At 41.3% G+C, this 19,953-nt stretch overlaps 1 protein-coding gene across 1 annotated transcript in view; it reads right to left on the reverse strand.

The window, feature by feature from the left end:
• DGKG (diacylglycerol kinase gamma) overlaps positions 1-19,953 on the reverse strand; it is a 208,205-nt gene that overhangs the window by 133,253 nt on the left and 54,999 nt on the right. Inside the window, exons 4-7 of the mRNA XM_034999770.1 lie at positions 19,709-19,871; positions 19,068-19,130; positions 10,565-10,735; positions 2,967-3,016 (exon numbers count right to left, since the gene is read on the reverse strand). Coding sequence (XP_034855661.1) covers positions 2,967-3,016; positions 10,565-10,735; positions 19,068-19,130; positions 19,709-19,871 — 447 coding nt within the window. The remainder of the gene's footprint in view (positions 1-2,966; positions 3,017-10,564; positions 10,736-19,067; positions 19,131-19,708; positions 19,872-19,953) is intronic.

Genomic DNA, 19,953 nt, shown 5'->3' on the forward strand with positions numbered 1-19,953 from the left:
GGGTATGCAGAAAGCTCACTGAACACTGACCTCTTCTTGGACCCCCCTGAACTCACCTTCCTTCCTCAATTCTGCACTGACTCAGCATAGAAGGAACCCGTTTTCTTCTTTGTGATTCTTGCTTCCTAAATGCTTATAAACCAAAGCAGCTCTCTCCTCCCTCTTTTATTCCTCCTCATTCCCACAGCTTTAGCAGCTTGGGATCCATCTATATCCCTTAGGGGTCAGTTACAGGTGGATGTAGGGCCACTGCATTGGTCCTAGCTCATGTCCTAGCTCTATAACTTAGATTCATTTGGGCATCTGAGCCCAGGACTCTGTGAACAGGAAATTTATAAGAGCTATATTTGCCTGGTGAGTGAGGCTTTTGTTTAGTACCAAGGTCAGGCTTTATTTAAAACCTCACAGAATTGTTGGATGCAAATGCATCAGTGCACCAGGAGTTGCTCGGAAACACGCTGAACTGAGGAAGCATTTATTTGTATCTCTTGGGCATCATCGAAGATGTTCATAGTAAGATTGATCTGGGGAGACACGTTGGTGAACTGAAGCAACGTTCAAAAGTGTTACCTCTACCAGGTAGAATGCTGGATCAAAATAAGCAAGCTAAAACCCAGGAGGGATTTAAAAAATTATATTTCATTTAAATTTTAAAAAATTCATTGCAAAACCACAGATGAGACTATAAATAGGAGGTAAGGTAGTGGGCTAAACAGTGGGGACAGGGCTCAGCAGAATTTCCAACAAAAAAGAGCTTGGTGGATCAAGCTGAGTCCCAGATTCATTGATTAAAACAATGTAATTCGTGAGCTGAGAATCAGCCTCAGTCTTGGTCTGTGTGAATGGGTGGGCATTTTCAGGAAGCAGAGGAAGATTTTAGGAAGACCTGTTCCCTCAATGTCTACCCTGGTCAGGCCACATGTGGATACTTAAAGAGTCATGGAGGAATGGGTTCAGTTCTGCACCATATTTTAAAAATGGCATTGACAAACTAGAGCTTGGTCAGAGTGGTTATTTAAGCCTGCCTTGTGAGAAACAGTGTAGAAACTGGGGGAATTTGAGCTTAGAGAAGGTCTTGGGATAGATGTGACAGTACCTTCTAAATCTTAAAGGCCTATTGTATAGGATCGGTTTTCCACTGGTCAGCTGTCCTGGTCACCTACACGAGGCAGAAGTAAGATGAGGGATGTAGGGAAGGCTGGCCTATTATGGTCTCACTGCTGGGTTGGGGGAGGGAGAGGGGAAAACAGAATCCTGTTTTGTGCTGAGAATTTCTCTGGCAGACTAGAGGTGCCTTTTGTGTGGGAAGGAAGCCCTCTCTATCAGTCTCCCCAGTGGTGGAATGGCTGTCTTAAGGTAGAGGGTAAACTCTCCATTCCTGCGAGTGTTCACATAGAGCCTGGACATCGATCTGCCAGAGATCCTCTGTGGAAAATTGAATCAGATATTTCTATTGGGACTCACTTCTGTCTATTGGTGTTGTCTTCTAAACAGATCTAAAATTTAACCACTTCTTACCATCTGCAATGCTTCTACCCTGGTACACGTTACCATGATTTCTTCTCTTGTTTATTCCAATAGCCTCCTAACTGGTATCCCTGCCTGAGTCTCTATGGTCTAGTCTCAACATAGCAGCTAGAATGACCTGGTTAAACTGAAGTCCTGTCACCATTCCTCAAGAGTAAAAGACAAACTCTTCCAATCACCTCTACGTCCTGCTATGTTCTGTGAACTCTCCCCACAACCACCCCTGGTCATTATTTCTCTGATATCATCTCCTATTACTTCTTACTTTGACCTCCTCACTATTCTGTTCCATCATTCCCCCTCATTAATCTACTAACATTTCAAGCACCCCTCAGGACCCTTGCACTTGTGGTTGCCTCTGCCTGGAAGGTGCCTCCTCTGGATATCCCCATGACTCACTCCCTCACTTCCTTCCAGTCCCTGTTCACATGTCCCCTGAGGGAGACCTTCCTTAGCTCCTCTATCTACACCTGCAGCTCCCCTGAGCACTTCCTTTCCTTCCTTTATTTTTCTTCCAGCACGCACCCCTCTCTGACACGTATCTTGCTATGCTTTCTAGGGCATGTGCTTGCACTAGCAATGAGAGCTTCATGAGGGCACGGATTTGTGTCTGTCGGCTTCACTGACATAGCCCCAGGGCTCGAAGTAGTGCTTGACGTGTGGCAGACACTCAATAAACATGTGTTGATCAAATGCTTGAGAGTCTGTGATTCTCTGGTTGTTCTCTGGCATGATGCAACCCACAGCATTGTCATGAGGCAATAGGGATCCCTGAAAGGAGCCCTGGGGTTTAGAGGACGTTGGGATGATTCAGTTGGTCTAGTGGACTTGTTTCCTTCTTTCCCCCATGGGTCTGGTGTAACTCCGTCCCATGCCCCTCAACCTCACAGCCTTTCTGTTAAGGAGCCCCATCTCTGCCATTGCCAGTGATGAGTGCGGGGCCTGTCTGATTCTGTTTGCCTTCTCCCCTCCCTGCCTTCTTCCTTTTCCGTACCCCCTTTTACTCCATGATCCCTGTCCTATCCCTGCCTATTCCTGAGGGAGAGGGGGCGGGAGGGGGGGTGTCTCAGGCTTTCCCAGGTACAATGGGATGGGACCATGTGCTTAGAGCAGAAAGAACCAGACTCGTTGAGCTAGTGCCCTGGGTATGAGAGGAAGACTGGGAAGTTAAACTAGATAAGATACTAAAGCATCTCCCCTTCTGAAATGGTGTGATCCTGGGCTTCTGGAATGAAAAGGTCAGGTGGAGTTCACTCTCTCCCAGGCTGGCCCTATTGGAAGTAGCAGTGGGGGGTTCTACCATGATTTCTGCAGCCCATATTGAGACACTGCTATTTCTAAAAAGATGGAACTGGGAGTTTTTAGACTCTTCCTCCACCTGCTCCCCTATCCCTCAGATTTTCTTAGTGTCAGGAGGGACATTTGGAACGAGAGCTTACCGCTTGATCCAGGAGACCGTTCTCATCCGAATCATAGAGACGAAACATGACTGCAAGAGACACAGAGGTGTGGCTTGAGGTGTCCTCTGGGCACCAGGCATGGGCTGTGGCTTTGATGCTGCCGGTCTTTAGCTCAGTTCTGTCACTGGGGCGAAGGCCCTTGCAGCCAGCTCACCCACCCTCCAAGGTGCAGAGTCTGACTTCTCACACAGAGGGTGGAAAAAGGGAGGAGAACCCAGCCATCTGGCTTCTGGACCTGTCTAAGCAATAACTCTGTGGCTGATGAGTTCCAGGTCATGGTACGGTTCCTGGTAGAGCATGCACACCTTGAAACATGCTCTAGTGGATTTAGGCAGACTCACATCTTGGCCTTGGCCTACCACCTCCAAGGCATCAAACAAGTCATTTAACTTCATTGGACCATGTTTATCTGCAAGATGGAGATTACAGCGGTTTCTTTCTCCTAGGTTTTTTTTTTTAATGAGGATTAATATGTAAAGTATAGGACAGTTTTTTCTCTGTAATAATTTTAATTGTTCTATATAAGAGATATACATAAGCATACAATGTACTACAAGATATAAATAAAATAAATATATTAATACCTTTAAAATGTTCATAAAAGAAACATGCCAAGTAAGACTACATACATGGTAAATATTTTTGCTGGCCTTTTTAATACTTAGAAAGGTTTTAGGAGAAGATTTTGACAACCTTGTTCTCTTTAAAAAAGATTTCCAGGGAAGTTTAAATTGATGTGCTCTTTCTCTTAACATCCCCACAGCAAGCAAAGAAGTTCAACATCATTTCATTAACCTCAGGATTTAATGCCAGCTATGATCACTGTAAAAATCGATATTGTGACATCTAAATGTTTTTGGCCTCATTAAAGATTTCAGAAAGATTGAGCTTATATGATACAGACTTCTATTTATGTGCCCTATTCCTTAGTCATATGGTGCTTGGAATGGAGAAAGCACTCAACAAATATTATTTATTGTTACTTTCTTTCATTAACGAACATTTATATGTGGCATTTAATAAGTATGATGCACTGTCCTATGTACTTTATCATTCCTACTTATGGAATCCTCAACAAGGCTATGAAGTAGTTACCATTATAGAAGCTATTGTATTTGTTTTTCTAAAATGTCAACATGCTATCCTTGATGAACATGGATGTAAAAATTCTCACCAAAATACTAGCCAATAGGATCCAACAGTACATTAAAAGGATTATTCACCACGACCAAGTGGGATTTATTCCTGGGCTGCAAGGTTGGTTCAACATCCACAAATCAATCAATGTGATACAATACATTAATAAAAGAAAGAACAAGAACCATACGATCCTCTCAACAGATGCAGAAAAGCGTTTGACAAAGTACAGCATCCTTTCTTGATCAAAACTCTTCAGAATATAGGGATAGAGGGCACATACCTCAATATCATAAAAGCCATCTATGAAAAACCCACAGCAAGTATCATTCTCAATGGGGAAAAACTGAGAGCTTTCCCCCTAAGGTCAGGAACACGGCAGGGATGTCCACTATCACCACTGCTTTTCAACATAGTATTAGAAGTCCTAGCCACAGCAGTCAGACAACAAAAAGAAATAAAAGGCATCCAAATTGGCAAAGAAGAAGTCAAACTCTCACTCTTTGCAGATATGATACTTTATGTGGAAAACCCAAAAGACTCCACCCCAAAACTGCTAGAACTCATACAGGAATTCAGTAGAGTGGCAGGATATAAAATCAATGCACAGAAATCCACGGCATTCCTATACACCAACAACAAGACAGAAGAAAGAGAAATTAAGGAGTCGATTCCATTTACAATTGCACCCAAAACCATAAGATACCTAGGAATATATCTGACCAAAGAGACAAAGAATTTGTACTCAGAAAACTATAAAATACTCATGAAAGAAATTGAGGAAGACACAGAGAAATGGAAAAACGTTCCATGCTCATGGATTGGAAGAACAAATATTGTGAAGATGTCAATGCTACCTAGAGCAATCTACACATTCAATGCAATCCCTATCAACAAACTGAGGGCTGCTGGAGCGGTGGGGGGTGGGAGGGATAGGGTGGCTGGGTGATAGACATTGGGGAGGGTATGTGTTATGGTGAGCGCTGTGAATTGTGCAAGACTGTTGAATCACAGATCTGTACCTCTGAAACTGATAATGCAATATATCTTAAAAAAAAAAAAAGAAGAAGATAGCAGGAGGGGAAGAATGAAGGGGGGAAATTGGAGGGGGAGACAAACCATGAGAGACAGTGGACTCTGAAAAACAAACTGAGGGTTCTAGAGGGGAGAGGGGTGGGAGGATGGGTTAGCCTGGTGATGGGTATTAAAGAGGGCACGTTTTGCATGGAGCACTGGGTGTTATACACAAACAATGAATCATGGAACTACATCAAAAACTAATGATGTAATGTATGGTGATTAACATAACAATAAAAAATTTAAAAGAAACAGGAAAAAAAAATACCACCAACTTTTTTCAAAGAAATGGAGCAAATAATCCTAAAATTTGTATGGAACCAGAAAAGACCCTGAATAGCCAGAGGAATGTTGACAAAGAAAAGCAAAGCTGGTGGCATCACAATTCCAGACTTCAAGCTCTATTACAAAGCTGTCATCATCAAGACAGTATGGTACTGGCACAAAAACAGACACATAGATCAATGGAACAGAATAGAGAGCCCAGAAATGGACCCTCAACTCTATGGTCAACTCATCTTCGACAAAGCAGGAAAGAATGTCCAATGGAAAAAAGACAGTCTCTTCAACAAATGGTGTTGGGAAAACTGGACAGCCACATGCAGAAGAATGAAACTGGACCATTTCCTCATACCACACACAAAAATAGACTCAAAATGGCTGAAAGATCTCAATGTGAGACAGGAGTCCATCAAAATCCTAAAGGAGAACACAGGCAGCAACCTCTTTGACCTCAGCCGCAGCAACTTCTTCCTAGAAACATTGCCAAAGGCAAGGGAAGCAAGGGCAAAAATGAACTATTGGGACTTCATCAAGATAAAAAGCTTTTGCACAGCAAAAGAAACAGTCAACAAAACCAAAAGATAACCGACAGAATGGGAGAAGATATTTGCAAATGACATATCAGATAAAGGGCTAGTATCCAAAATCTATAAAGAACTTATTAAACTCAACACCCAAAGAACAAATGATCCAATCAAGAAATGGGCAGAAGACACGAACAGACATTTTTCCAAAGAAGACATCCAAATGGCCAACAGACACATGAAAAAGTGCTCAACATCGCTCAGCATCAGGGAAATTCAAATCAAAACCTCAATGAGATACCACCTCACACCAGTCAGAATGGCTAAAATTAACAAGTCAGGAAACGACAGATGTTGGCAGGATGCAGAGAAAGGGGAACCCTCCTACACTGTTGGTGGGAATGCAAGCTAGTGCAGCTACTCTGGAAAAGAGTATGGAGGTTCCTCAAAAAGTTGAAAATAGAGTTACCATACGACCCAGCAATTGCACTACTGGATATTTACCCCAAAGACACAAATGTAGGGATCCGAAGGGGTAAGTGCACTCCGATATTTATAGCAGCAATGTCCACAATAGCCAAACTGTGGGAAGAGCCAAGATGTCCATCGACAGATGAATGGATAAAGAAGATGTGGTGTATATATACAATGGAATATTATGCAACCATCAAAAGGAATGAAATCTTGCCATTTGCAATGATGTGGATGGAACTGGAGGGTATTATGCTGAGCAAAATAAGTCAATCAGAGAAAGACATGTATGATATGACCTCACTGATATGAGGAATTCTTTTTTTTTTTTAAATAGGTTTTCTGTTTTTTTTTTTTTTTTTAAAGATTTTATTTATTTATTTGAGAGAGAGAGAATGAGAGAGAGCACATGAGAGGGGGGAGGGTCAGAGGGAGAAGCAGACTCCCCGCCGAGCAGAAAGCCTGATGCGGGACTCAATCCCGGGACTCCAGGATCATGACCTGAGCTGAAGGCAGTTGCCTAACCGACTGAGCCACCCAGGCGCCCTATGAGGAATTCTTAATCTCAGGAAATAAACTGAGGGTTGCTGGAGTGGTGGGGGGTGGGAGGGATGGGGTGGCTGGGTGATAGACATTGGGGAGGGTATGTGCTATGGTGAGCGCTGTGAATTGTGTAAGACTGATGAATCACAGATCTGTACCCCTGAAACAAATAATACATTATATTAAAAAAAAAAGAAGAAGAAGATAGCAGGAAGGGAAAAATGAAGGGGGGGACATCAGAGGGGGAGACGAACCATGAGAGACTATGGACTCTGAGAAACAAACTGAGGGTTCTAGAGGGGAGGGGGGGAGAGGGATGGGTTAGCCTGGTGATGGGTATTAAAGAGGGCACGTACTGAATGGAGCACTGGGTGTTAGACGCAAACAATGAATCATGGAACACTACATCAAAAACTAAAGATGTAATGTATGGTGATTAACATAACATAATAAAAAAAATAAAATAAAATGTCAACATGCTATTCAGAAACATCCTCTATCATGTTCTAGTTGTAGGGAGGTGATGCAGGATAAGGAAGATCTGGGAGAGAAATTTGGGCAAAGGACTAAATTTTCATTTTTGGGACTTGGGAACTTACATTTCATTCATTTTAAAGGTAGAGATCCTGTTTGTGATCTCAGAAGTAAGCAGAGTGGGGAGTAGAACTGAACACATCTTCATTTTCCTCTCGTTCTTGAAACCCTTCATCAGGCCTGCTTTCTCTATGGAGCCTCCCCAGACTGTCCCTTCCCACACATACCCACTCTGGACCTCTCAGCATGTACCCACAGTTCACGACACTCCTGCTAGGTTGCTTGTGTGTTGTCACATCTTTCTATATGTTGTGATATTCCTGCACCTTGTGTTTGTTCAGTGGTGTGATTGTGGTGGGAGTCGAGGTTTTGTCAAAGTAGGGTCAACAGCCTTCCAATTCTCCGTGAGTCTTCAAAATGTCTTGGTCAGAGGCACTCAGCATATGAGGCTGACTTGCCAAACAGATGGCTGAATGACAGAAAGGACAGGCCTTCCCACTACTGCTGTTCCCAGACCCTGGGCCCAGGCGACTCTCAACATGGGAGCTCTCTTGGTCCTGCTATGCAAGGACAGTAGAACTATAAAGAAAGCATTCAGTTTATTAGCAGCATGGGCTTGGGCAAGTCATTTATACTTTCTGTGCTGACACATATAATGAGAATAATCACACTGACCTTCTAGGATTATTGTGAGGTTAAAATGAGATATACATTTAAAGTGATTAGCAGATAAAAGGTGTTCAATAATGAGAGTTATTGTTAATGTATGAATGATAGGATTTCAGGCTATTATTTCCAAAAAGATACATGATTGGTTATTAAAAAAGAAAAGCTTAAGTTGCTTTCAATCACTAAAATCAGGGAAGGATTTGAATTCATCCAGTTTAATTAAAAAAAAAAAAGATTAAAAACTCTAGAGAACAAACATAACCAAGTTTCTACAATAAAAAATTACACGGAAAAAAATAAGCAGAAGATTAAAATAGAAGAAACATAAGAAGCAATGGCAATGTATGGAGTACATTTGGATTCTGATTCAAATAAACAATTAAAAATATGTAAGATAATTGGGAAAATGTGAACACTGACTGAATATCTGATAGATAAAAGGTGAAATTAAATGAAGTCACTTATGTCAAGGGGTTTTAAAATGGAGCTGGGAGGCCATTAAAGAGGTAGGCCTCATGCACGTCCTCACTGGGTGGAACAGTGAACTCTGAACTGGGCCAGACTGCAAATATTCCAAAGACTCAACCCGAACACCTGCAACTTGCTACATGAAGAGATTTTGCTTAGTGGTAACCTCAGTCACCAATTATATTCAGTCAAGATTAGTTTTCTGCCATCAACACCAATCAAAATTCTCTGTAAACAACATATACAAGCATTCCCTTTTGTCTGTAAATACCCTTGACTTTTGTTCCCTGGGAGGGACACTATTTGGGTTGCTGCCCAAATCTGTGTTCCCCAAATTGCTATTCTGAGGCCCTAAATGAATGCTTTTGTTCTTACTTTAGCTCTGCCTCCTACTGCCTACAGGCAATAGTAGGGAATCATTTTTCAATGTGATAATGGTGCTGGGGTTATATTTAAGAAAAAGTCGTATTTTAGAGGTACATACTGAAATATTTACAGGTGAAATTATAGGATGTCTGGAATTTTTTCAAAATATTCTGGGGCAGAGGGAATGCATGGGACGTATTAATAAAATGTGATTTGATTATAAGCAGGTAATTGCTGAAGGTGGCTGATGGGTATACGGAAGTTCATTGTGCTTTCTACTTTTATCTGTGTTGGAAATTTTCCGTAACAAAAAGTATTTTTTTTAATGCAGTTTCTTTTATTGCCATTACAAGACTCAGTCTGAGAGCCACAAATATGAAAAAATCTGCCACGTCCTCTCTGGTAATTATGAACAAATACAATGCCTGAAACTCAAAATCCAGCTGAATGTTGGAAATAGTTTGACATTTCACTTTTAACATTAGCCAAAAGAAACAGAAATCTGCTATATTTGCCACCAAATTAGCACTCAGACTTGCAACTGTTAACACCTCAAAACTATGGGGGAGATTTTAAGCTCAGCTAATGAGCGAACTGTTTCATTTTGGTTTTGGCAAGGGTTAACCTTTGCCAGATATTTCCTTGTTAGTGTTTAAGCTTTATTGACTAGCCTTCTTATTAACTGGAATTTTTATTTTGCTATGATGTGTATGTTTTTTCCCTTAATACCTACTAAGTTCCCAAGAGGGGCCAAAACAATATATCTTTTTTAACAAGGTCCTATTATCTCCTCTTTTAAAAAGTCTGCCTCTAGGCTCACGGAGGTGGGGGAGACCATCCCTGCAGTGAGTCTTCTACAAGACTGCAGGCTCTTTCAGCCACTGTGGGCTTTCCTTTCTGCCACCAGCCATTACTCTCTCTCTCTCTGAAGATATGTTTTTGAAACCTATGTTAGTCACATTATGGAACAAAGCTCAACTCCCTCACTTAACTAGTCCCTTTTCTCTAGAGGCCAAAAAACTTGGGGTGGGGGTGGGTGAAGAAATAGAAGTAACCTTTAAAAGATAGAGGTTGATCAAGAAAAAGGAATTCCTCATAAAGAGCTGCTTGGGTACAGAATAAGAGGGGGAAGATAGCTGTTGAATATCCCCCCTTGAAAAATAAGGGAAGGTAGGAACTTTCTGGTTGGAGGCTTTTAGGAAGTCCTGCCAGCAAAAGAAGGGAGTCCTGGCCCCCTGTAGAGACTTCTCCCCTTTCCAAATCCTGATTCTCAATAGCAAGGTCTCAGATGCACTTCCTACTCTCCATATAACTAGTACTGTCTGCCAATGTGGATTGCCAAGAAATGTCCAGACCACTGCTGGTGACAGGACAGAAGCACTTTCTCCAAGCAAGGGTCACCAATACCCACAATCCCAGATCAATCTCCAGCATGCTTAGAATGAAGGACAAGGTACTAGATCTTCTAGGAAAAAATTGAAACCCCTTGACAGGGCGAGCACTTACATTCCAGCTTATCCTGAGGTCTCCCCATCTCCAGCAGGGACAGGTAACACACGACATCCTTCAGGTACACTATGGGGGATTCTGAGCCTGGAGTTGGAGCAACAGCGTTTCCCAGGGGGGCTGCAGCAACCTGTTCTTTAGCTGGCACTTGCTTCTCGGTGATCTTTGATTCTGTGATAGGCAAAAGGAAACCATCCAAAGACACTTAATGTTTGGTAAATATTAAACCCCTTTTGTTGCTCCATCATTTTCTTGATAGAGGCCAGAATTTTATACAAGTGTCCTCAAAAGTGTTGGTTACTTAAATATGATCAAATCAGTGGCCCTAGAAATCTAGTTTGTGGAGTTCATACTCTCTGAATGGACCTCATTCTGATCCTTTCAAGACTCTATAACCTTGTAAGAAATTCACCTATACCCTGTGAATTTTCAGAAAAGATGACAGTGATTTTTAGTAATATCAATAGCCAACAGGTACATGTCATTTAGCCTAACTGTCTGGGAACACACTCAGTTTGTAGAATTTTGGCTAGGATTCCAAAATCCAGACTATTGGTCATTTACCGATATACCTTTTCACAATTTTCTTCTCAAATACATTTAAAGATAAATAAGAAGATGAATATTTAAAAAAGAAAACTGGGATCAACAATCAACAAATTTCCAGAAACTAGGAAGAACTTTGACTAGCTGCAAGCCTAATCAATTGGATTAAGAAAATGCAGAAAGTGGTTTATCATACCACAGAAATAGAGTAAGTTTTCCCTCTGGAGTTTTCCTTCTCTTAGGTAAGAAAATGCTGTCTCTCTTATACTCTTTGTCCTCTAGTTCAGAAACATGAGGTTATTACTAATGAGAAAACTGGGCACCTATACTTTACTGTGTGAATTATACTTTCTTGAGGTACTTTAAGGGCCATCTCTCTTCTCCCAGTCTCTCCAGATCCATGCCCATCAGAAATGATCTCTTAATATCCAGGAAGAGGGTGCAACTCAGAGAAAACATGGGGAAAAGTAAGAGGAAGACTGGGAGTGGAAAATCCAGGTAGGTGTTGTACCACTAAGTAATGGAGTGCTGAAGGCATGGGCAGAGAGAGATAGCCCTGACAGTAATGCCTGCTGGGGAAGGCAATGCTACCAGTACACTTTTTGTTCAGAGAGCCAAAGTGCCATGCAAAGGAAAACAGTTCGTGTCACGCCATAGAGCTGTGCCACATGAAAGCCTACCAGTCCTACGAGTTTCGTGGTCTGAAAAGGCACTTAACCATGATCCAGATGGACAGGGGGTGAGACCACTGTCTCACCGACATTCTATGTATGCTACAAGGGGCCCTGTAAAGAGACCAAGATGGAGCTTATGAAACAAAGCTGCAAGACAAGGAAAGGAAGCTCCATCCTGAAGTCTCCAAAAATCAGACCTTTGGAAACAATTTCCTACTGGACAAGACCCTAGGAGGTTGCAAGAAGATATAACCTCTAGGCAGAAAGCCTCACAGGTGAGCAAGTTGAGACAAAAATATAATAGGATGAGATTAAAAAAAAAGATAATGAGATGGGGGAAATGGCAATAAAATTACATATGCAACAGAAGTATTAAAATCATCACTGGAGGAAAAGTTAGGAAAAAACATAATAACATAGAAGACAAATGTGAGAAATCCTTTGTACTGGATAGCCCATTATACCTCAAGTTACTGTTACATCCTCAGATTATCCATCCATTAAAACGCTATTACAATGACTTCTATTTTGACTAAATTGGAATAACAGTACCAGATTTACCCTTCTATTGAAACAACTAAAAACTGGACAAAAAACATGAAACAATGGTTCATAGGACACTGAATGTGGTAGCACCAAATGGTGATCCCAAGAGATAAAAAACCAATGAGATGATCACTGTAATTGTCACATTTTACTGTCCAGAAAGAGTTTCTAGGCTGCAGCACAGGGAAGGGGAACCCAGGAAGATCCTGGAAGTCTCTCTGAGTGGAGGAGGCGGAGTTTGGAGTCTGGGGAGTCCCATGTGGCTAGAGTTCACAGAGCAGTGCACCAAAGAGGAGGAAGCTGCACAGGGAGAACTCCAGAGATCTATAGAGGGTCTCCTGTGAGTAATCAGTGGAGCGTTTCCCTCAGTTATTCAGCCAAGTAACAATTAGCACAGATGTGTAAGGAGACTACTTGAGGCTAGGGAAAGAATCAGTATTGGAAGGAACAATCCCTGGAATGCAGGAATAGTGTCTATTCTCACCAACCAAGGTAGAAAACCCCCATATCTCAAGAAGCATCAGGTAGAGTACTTGGAAGAGTTTTGCTTTGGTAGTTGGGTGAAATTAGTAAATACCTCTCTGGTTCTGCCTAACAAAGCTTCAAAAGCTTGACCCAAAAGAGGTTAAGTATTTCCAAGTAACCTAAATGTGCCCCAAAACAAACCTCAAGAATTTTTTTTTTTAAAGATTTTATTTATTTATTTGAGACAGAGAGAGCACATGAGGGGGGGAGGGTCAGAGGCAGAAGCAGGCTCCCTGCCGAGCAGGGAGTCCGATGCGGGACTCGATCCAGGGACTCCAGGATCATGACCTGAGCCGAAGGCAGTCGCTTAACCAACTGAGCCACCCAGGTGCCCGAAACCTCAAGAATTTTTATAAGAATACAAAAATATCCAACACCCAATGATGTAAAATTTTCAATGTCTGGCATTTAACAAAGAAATGACAGGTATGCAAGAAGAAAATACGCAAAATAATGAGAAAAAGCAATTGACATGGAGCCAGAAATGACACAGTGATACAATAGATAAAAACTTTACAATAATTATTACAAGTGTATTCCATCTGTCCAAGAAGCTAGAGGAAAGATTGCATATGTTAAGAAGAGACATAAAAGATATGTAAAAAATGCCCCCAACAATTGTCTAGATATGATGTGTGGGAAATGAAAAAAATGCACTGAATAGGATTAGCAGTGGATTACACATTGCAGAAGAAAATATTAGTGAATTTGAAGCATGGCAATAGAAACTATCCAAAAAGACTAAAAAAAAAAAAAAAGTATCATATCAGTGAACTGTGGGACAACTTGAAATAGACATGTAATTGGAATACCTGAAGAAGAGAGAAAGAAGTAGAAAAAAATTGAAGAAATAATGGCTGAAATTCTTCCAAATTTGTTGATATTTGATAAAAGCTATATAATCTCAGGTCCAAGATGCTCAACGAACCCCAAACACAAGAAACATGAATTAAACTACACCAAGGAACATTATAATCAAGTTGATTAAATCAGTGATAAAGGAAAAAAATCATAAAAGAAGCCAGAGGAAAAGAGACACCTTATATAGAGACAAACAAAGATGAGAATGACTGTAGTTTTCTCACTGGAAAGAAAGCAAGCTGAAAGCTAATGGAACAACACCTTTAAAATACTAAAAGAAAAAAAAATCTGTCAACCTAGAATTCTTTTTTTTTTAAGATTTTATTTATTTATTTGAGACACAGAGAGAAAGAGAGAGAGCATGAATGGAGGGGAGGGGCAGAGAGAGAGGGAGAAGCAGACTCCCCTCTGAGCAGGGAGCCCAACTTGGGGCTCAATCCCAGGATCCCGGGATCATGACCTGAGCTGAAGGCAGATGCATAACTGACTGAGCCACCCAGATGCCCCTGTCAACCTAGAATTCTTTACTCACAGTGAAATATCCTTAGGAAAAAAAGGCAAAATAAAGAATTTTTCAGATATACAAAACTGTACAGAGCGGCAATACAAGAAATGATATAGAACATCTTTTTAGTAGAATTATACCATATGGAAACCTAGATTTATACACAAGAATAAAGAGTACTAAAACAGGTAACCACATGGGTAAAGATAAAAAGTATTTTTATTAGTTCAATCTCTTTAATAAAAGCTAATTAACTACTGAAGCAAAAATAATAACAACGTGGTTGTACAGTTTATAATTTAACATACATAGAAGTAAAATGTGTAACAATAGCACAAAGGCCTAGGTGGAAGAAATGGAGGTATACTGAGGTAAATTTCTTTTTTCTTTTTTGAAGATTTTATTTATTTATTTGACACAGAGAGAGAGACAGCACAAGCAGGGGGAGCAGCAGACAGAGGGAGAGGGAGAAGCAGGCTCCCCACCGAGCAGAGAGCCCGAAGTGGGGCTTGATCCCAGGATCCTGGGATCATGACCTGAGCCGAAGGCAGACAGTTAACCGACTGGGCCACCCAGGCGCCCCTATTGCAGTAAATTTCATATAGTATATGCAAAGTGGAATAATATTACTTGAACATAGACTGTGATAGTTAAAAGTCACTAAAATAATGTAACAAAGAGTTATAGCTAATAATATTAAAAAGGAGATAAATGAAATAATAATTCAACTAATTAAAAGAAGACAGAAAAAGAGCAAAAGGGAAAGAAAGGACAGATGGGGGAAAAAAACCAAATAGCAAGATGGTACTTTTAAACCTAATGATATTAAGTATCACAGTAAATTTAAATGTTCTAAAATTCTAACTAAAAGGCAGAGATTGTCAGCTTAGATAAAAAAAGACCCAACCAACTACATGTTTCCTATAAAAAAGTCATTTTAAATATAAAGACACAAATACATTAAAGGAATGGAGGAAGATATCACTATAACTCTAGTTAACTAGAATGGCTACCTTAATTATAAATATAATTATAATAAAGTAGATTTCAAAGCGAAGAGTATTACCAGGAATAAAGGGAGTCATTTCATAATGGAGAGGTGATATCATCACAAGAACATAATGATCCTAAACTTTCTATTCCTTGATCTTTACCTAAAAGGAATGAAAGCTGTCCACATAAAGACGTGTACTAAGAATATTCATGTTTTATATGTAATAGCCTCAAACTGGAAACAACCCAAAAGTCCATCAAGAGGTGAATGGATAAACAAATTTGGAATATCCGCCTATATATTGGAATACTAATCAGCATTAAAAATATGTTAATTATTGATACACACAACAACATGGATAAATTTTAAAACTATTATGCTGAGTAAAAGAAGCCACACCAAAAAATGTACATACTGTATGATTCTATGTATAAAGATAGAAAATTCAGTCTAATCTATAGTAACAGCAAGCAGATCAGTGATAGTACAGAGATGCAGGTGGTGGTAGGGAGGGTGGGAGAAAGCGATTATAAGGCAACTTTGGAGATGATAGACATCTTCATTATATCAATGTGGTCCTGGTTTATAGGTGTATACATATGGAAAAAATTATTAATTGTATACTTTAAACATGTGCAATTCATTTTATGCCAATTATACCTCACCAAAGCTGTTTTAAAACATTATTACAGCCTTTTCCAAAGATCCTTGGATTACCAGAACTATGACTGGATCTTGAACCACTGTTCTAAGATGTACTGTTCACCCCAGTCATGGAAATGCTGGGGTACAGAAGGACTGAGGGGCACATAGTCCTACTAGTGCTTTTCTTCCTCAAGCTGCCTTATGTAAAACACTCCCAACCTATGGCCATCTAAGTACATCCCTCAGGGACCATGAGTAATAAAAGACTAACACCGTCTTCCAGATTACAGAAGTTCTGTCTAGGTGCCATGTCATAAACCTTTTTGCTTGAGGGTTCTTAGGCAGGCCTGACTAGTTCCACCTTCTCTCTTAGTCTCTGTATTACTTGTTGCCTCTAGTTGGGCAGTGTTGCATAGTGGAAAGAAAATCAAGCTAGAGGCAGAGGACTGGGTTTCTAGCTCTGGGTTTGTGCTAAATGGTGTGTGATCTTGCACGAGTGGGCTTACTATATTCAACCTCAGATTTTTCATCTGTGGAAAGAGGACTTGCATTAAAATTGATCTTTACTAAAAGTCTTGAATGACATGAAAAATGTTTGTGAGTATAATATTAAGTGAAAAACAAAGCTGGTTCCCAAATATGTAGAGTCTGATTCCAATTCTGTAAAAAAATGTATAGAAAAAACCTACAAGGATACGTGTATGCATGCATGTGTGTAACTTCATTGGTAAATTATGGGTGATTTTGTTGTTTCCTTCTTTTTTTTTGTACTCTTCAAATTTTTGGCAGTGTAACTGTGTTACTTTTATAATTGGGAAAAACTAAGAAACAACTGAAGGACTGTCCTTGAGAGTTCAATATTCCAAGTTGCTGAAATATCTCAAGAGCCTGAAGACCGAAATAAAAACCAGGAGAATAAAGTTCACATCGTTTAACCCATTTAGACCTGGGCATTGAGGGAAGGGTGCATTCAGGCTTTCCTAGCTGACATCCTGACAGTGACAGATTGCTCAAAGCTCTGAGTCTATGTCTGGTCTTAGTGAAAGCCTCTCTCTGTTGTGCCTATGGACCCAACCGTTCACCTACCGGGTTCTGGAAATGAGTAACTTGAACTGGGTTGTTCTAGATCCTAGCTTGGAGATTGCTCTCATAGGCCTAAATAAGCCATAGCAAATGAGAATCTAGTTTCCTCTGGCTTCTGCTTGGGCGACAGGAAAAGGTTGGGATTTTTAACAGATGGCCTGATCTAAGGTGATACCAGAACTTGGCTCTTCCTTATTGGCAGAGGCCCCTCTCTGTGGTATCCGTCTGTCCCTACATTCCTGTTTCTGGTGAACTGGGGCATCTAATTAAGACATCCATGGAAGACGGCCTAACAGGAAAAGGATTTTCTACTTTAAATTTCAAGTCACAAAAGATGAAAAAATGCTATATACCTCCCTGGGCCAGCAGTCAGATCATTACCCTTTTATTATCTGACCACAGGAAACTGATATCCTCCAGACACAAGGAATATGGTACATCACAAATCACTTCTCCAGGAGGAAGTCTCTAGAAGTTGCTCTCAGACCCAGAATGATACAAATGTTGCAAATAAACCTGGTGGTCAAATACACCAGCCAAGTTCCATTATCAACATCGATTACCTTTTCTCAAATATCATGTAATGACAGCATCCCCAATAAGTCCTTCCTTGGTTACTCAGAAATTTCAGCCACTAAAACAAGTCCTACCCAGACAATTTGAAACCTCAGGGAATGAAGTACAATTTCTCTCAAGTTCCTCTTGAAGTTCCAGATACTTGGACTAAGAAAGTCTCTGGGTAAAGAATCTGGGTCCAAATGCTTGTCATGGTTGATTTTCTTACTCAGAGTTTAGAATCTCAAGGTTTCCAATTTCACCCTTCTCTTCCTATTATGAGAATGCTTTATGTCATAACATGCCTCTGCTATTCCACATATGATTTAAGACTGATTTATAACTTAAATCCATTTACCCAAGCGGCCATGGACATAGGATGGGTGGGTGGATGCTGGGAAGGGCAGGTGGGTGAGCCATACTTTGTAGAGTCTTGCCTTGATGCTGCCCCTGAAGGCCTCAGGAAGGCACCGATGCTCGTAATCCTTGCTTCGTGGAGCTCTATGAGAAGCCTGAAATTTGCTGAGCTTTTGGTCCAGAGGCAACTTTCCTTTCCCAACTGTGCTCTGCTTTTCATCCACAGTAAATTTTTTCTCTCACCAGTCCTTCAGTTATACCCTGAAAACTCTATAATCCTTCCAGTTGCCCTTTTTGCCATGACTAGAAAAAAGATTAGAACTACATCTAGTATCCACTTGAAAATATTCTCTCATCCTTCCAGGTCCCTGGCAAATAGATGAAAATAATGTTAACTGCTTCACCTTGCTCCTCCTCCTGACTTATTAAAACCAGGGCATGTAAATACCTCCAATTCTCCCAGCTGTGCCTTTGTGCTAGTGTTCTACATTTCACTTCTACATATGTTAGAAACTGCATAACACAATGTCATTTTTTTGCTTTGATAGTTAATTGCCTTTCAAAGATATTTAACTAATAAGAAAAATATTCTTTGTATTTCCCCATGTGGTTATCAGTTTCAGCACTCTTCATTCTTGTATGTAAACCCAGGTTTCCATATGGTACAGTTCTACTAAGAAGATTCCCTTTACCATTTCTTGTAGTGCAGCTCTATACAGTTTTGTCCATCTGAGCTCACTCTTACCTTCTTGCCCTACCCACCTTCAACCATCCACAGGCAGAGTCATCTGTATCTCAGCCCTAGAGCCACTTCTTTACGTACATGCTCTGCCTGTCTCTGCCTCTGCGTCTCTCTCCCTCTCTCTCTCTCTCACACACACACACAGGCACACACACACTCACTCAAACTCCCATCATATACTTTCTCCCGAGAAGGTTCCCCTTCTCCCCTTTCTGGCCAGGCAGCCCCAACAGAAGTAAATAAGTAATGAGCCGCCCTGTTTCAGGGCAAGTGAAGCAAAAGCCTGATCAAGCCTCAGAATCCCAGCACATTTGAGTGGTAAAGGCCCCAAAGACAGAGGCCGACAAGATCTGCTTAAAGGATTTACAATGACACGGAGACAAACTGCTGGTTAGATTTACCCCTCCTCCCAAGGATGGGGTATTCTCCACTGCACCCCACCCCGCAAATCTAGTATTATAAAGACTTACCTGTATCAGGGGCACAGGCCTCATCTGCTTTGGCAGCATTATCCACATTCTGTATGTTGGTATCTGGGGAGTAAGAAGAAGGTTTGAGGACCAGCTCATGTTCTCTAGCTTCTTAGAGAGACAGGTAGGGAACCTTCCTATGGGGTCTGGATCACTTGAGTTGTGTGTCTCCGAGTGTCAGCTGGGTTTATGCTGACTTATTGGGGTTGGCTATGTCTCCCTCATTACAGCCCAAGCTTCAAGAAGACAGTGACCACACCTTACCCTTCCTCTGCCACTCCTGGGCTCATTCCAGCCTGGGTACATGACCTGAAGGTGCTCCCTCCAAAGGCTTCTTGCAGTCTTTGCAGAAGGTTCTCTTCCCCTGCCATGCATTTGTTTGGGCTTCCTCTCCTCCCCATTGTCCCCTCTGATCCTGAGGGCAGGAATTTTGCCCCTCTTTGTTCCTCTGAGAGAGCCATCAGACACGGCTTCCTGTGAGGACCTATGGGGAAAGGAGTCCTGGTGCCCTGATCCCCATTCACACCCCATAAGGAAGTTACTATGCACAGGGCACCCGCTAGAAATGCAGCTGTGCCTGTGGCAAATGCATCAGAGCTACAAAATCTCCTTTCTATCTTGGGTAACACTGGTCTACATACCTGGGCCACCGGCCTCATTGCTGGCCCTGTCCATTGGGTGGTCAGGGGTCTCCCGCCTGGGCTTCTGGCTGAAGGCCAGGAAGAGGTGTGTGCTCAGTGGCTGAGGAAGGTCCACCTCCAGGTACGCCCTCATGAACAGCTTGAAGACATCGTAGCTAATTGGCTGAGAAGAAACAAAGAGGACAGAGAAACTGGGGAGGGGGCAGGCAGGCAAGAGAAATGAAAGGGAAGTAGAAGGAAGTGTG

The sequence above is a fragment of the Mirounga leonina genome, unplaced genomic scaffold (assembly GCF_011800145.1).
Source record: "Mirounga leonina isolate KUSES-001 unplaced genomic scaffold, KU_Mleo_1.0 Mir_115, whole genome shotgun sequence".
Taxonomy (NCBI): domain Eukaryota; kingdom Metazoa; phylum Chordata; class Mammalia; order Carnivora; family Phocidae; genus Mirounga; species Mirounga leonina.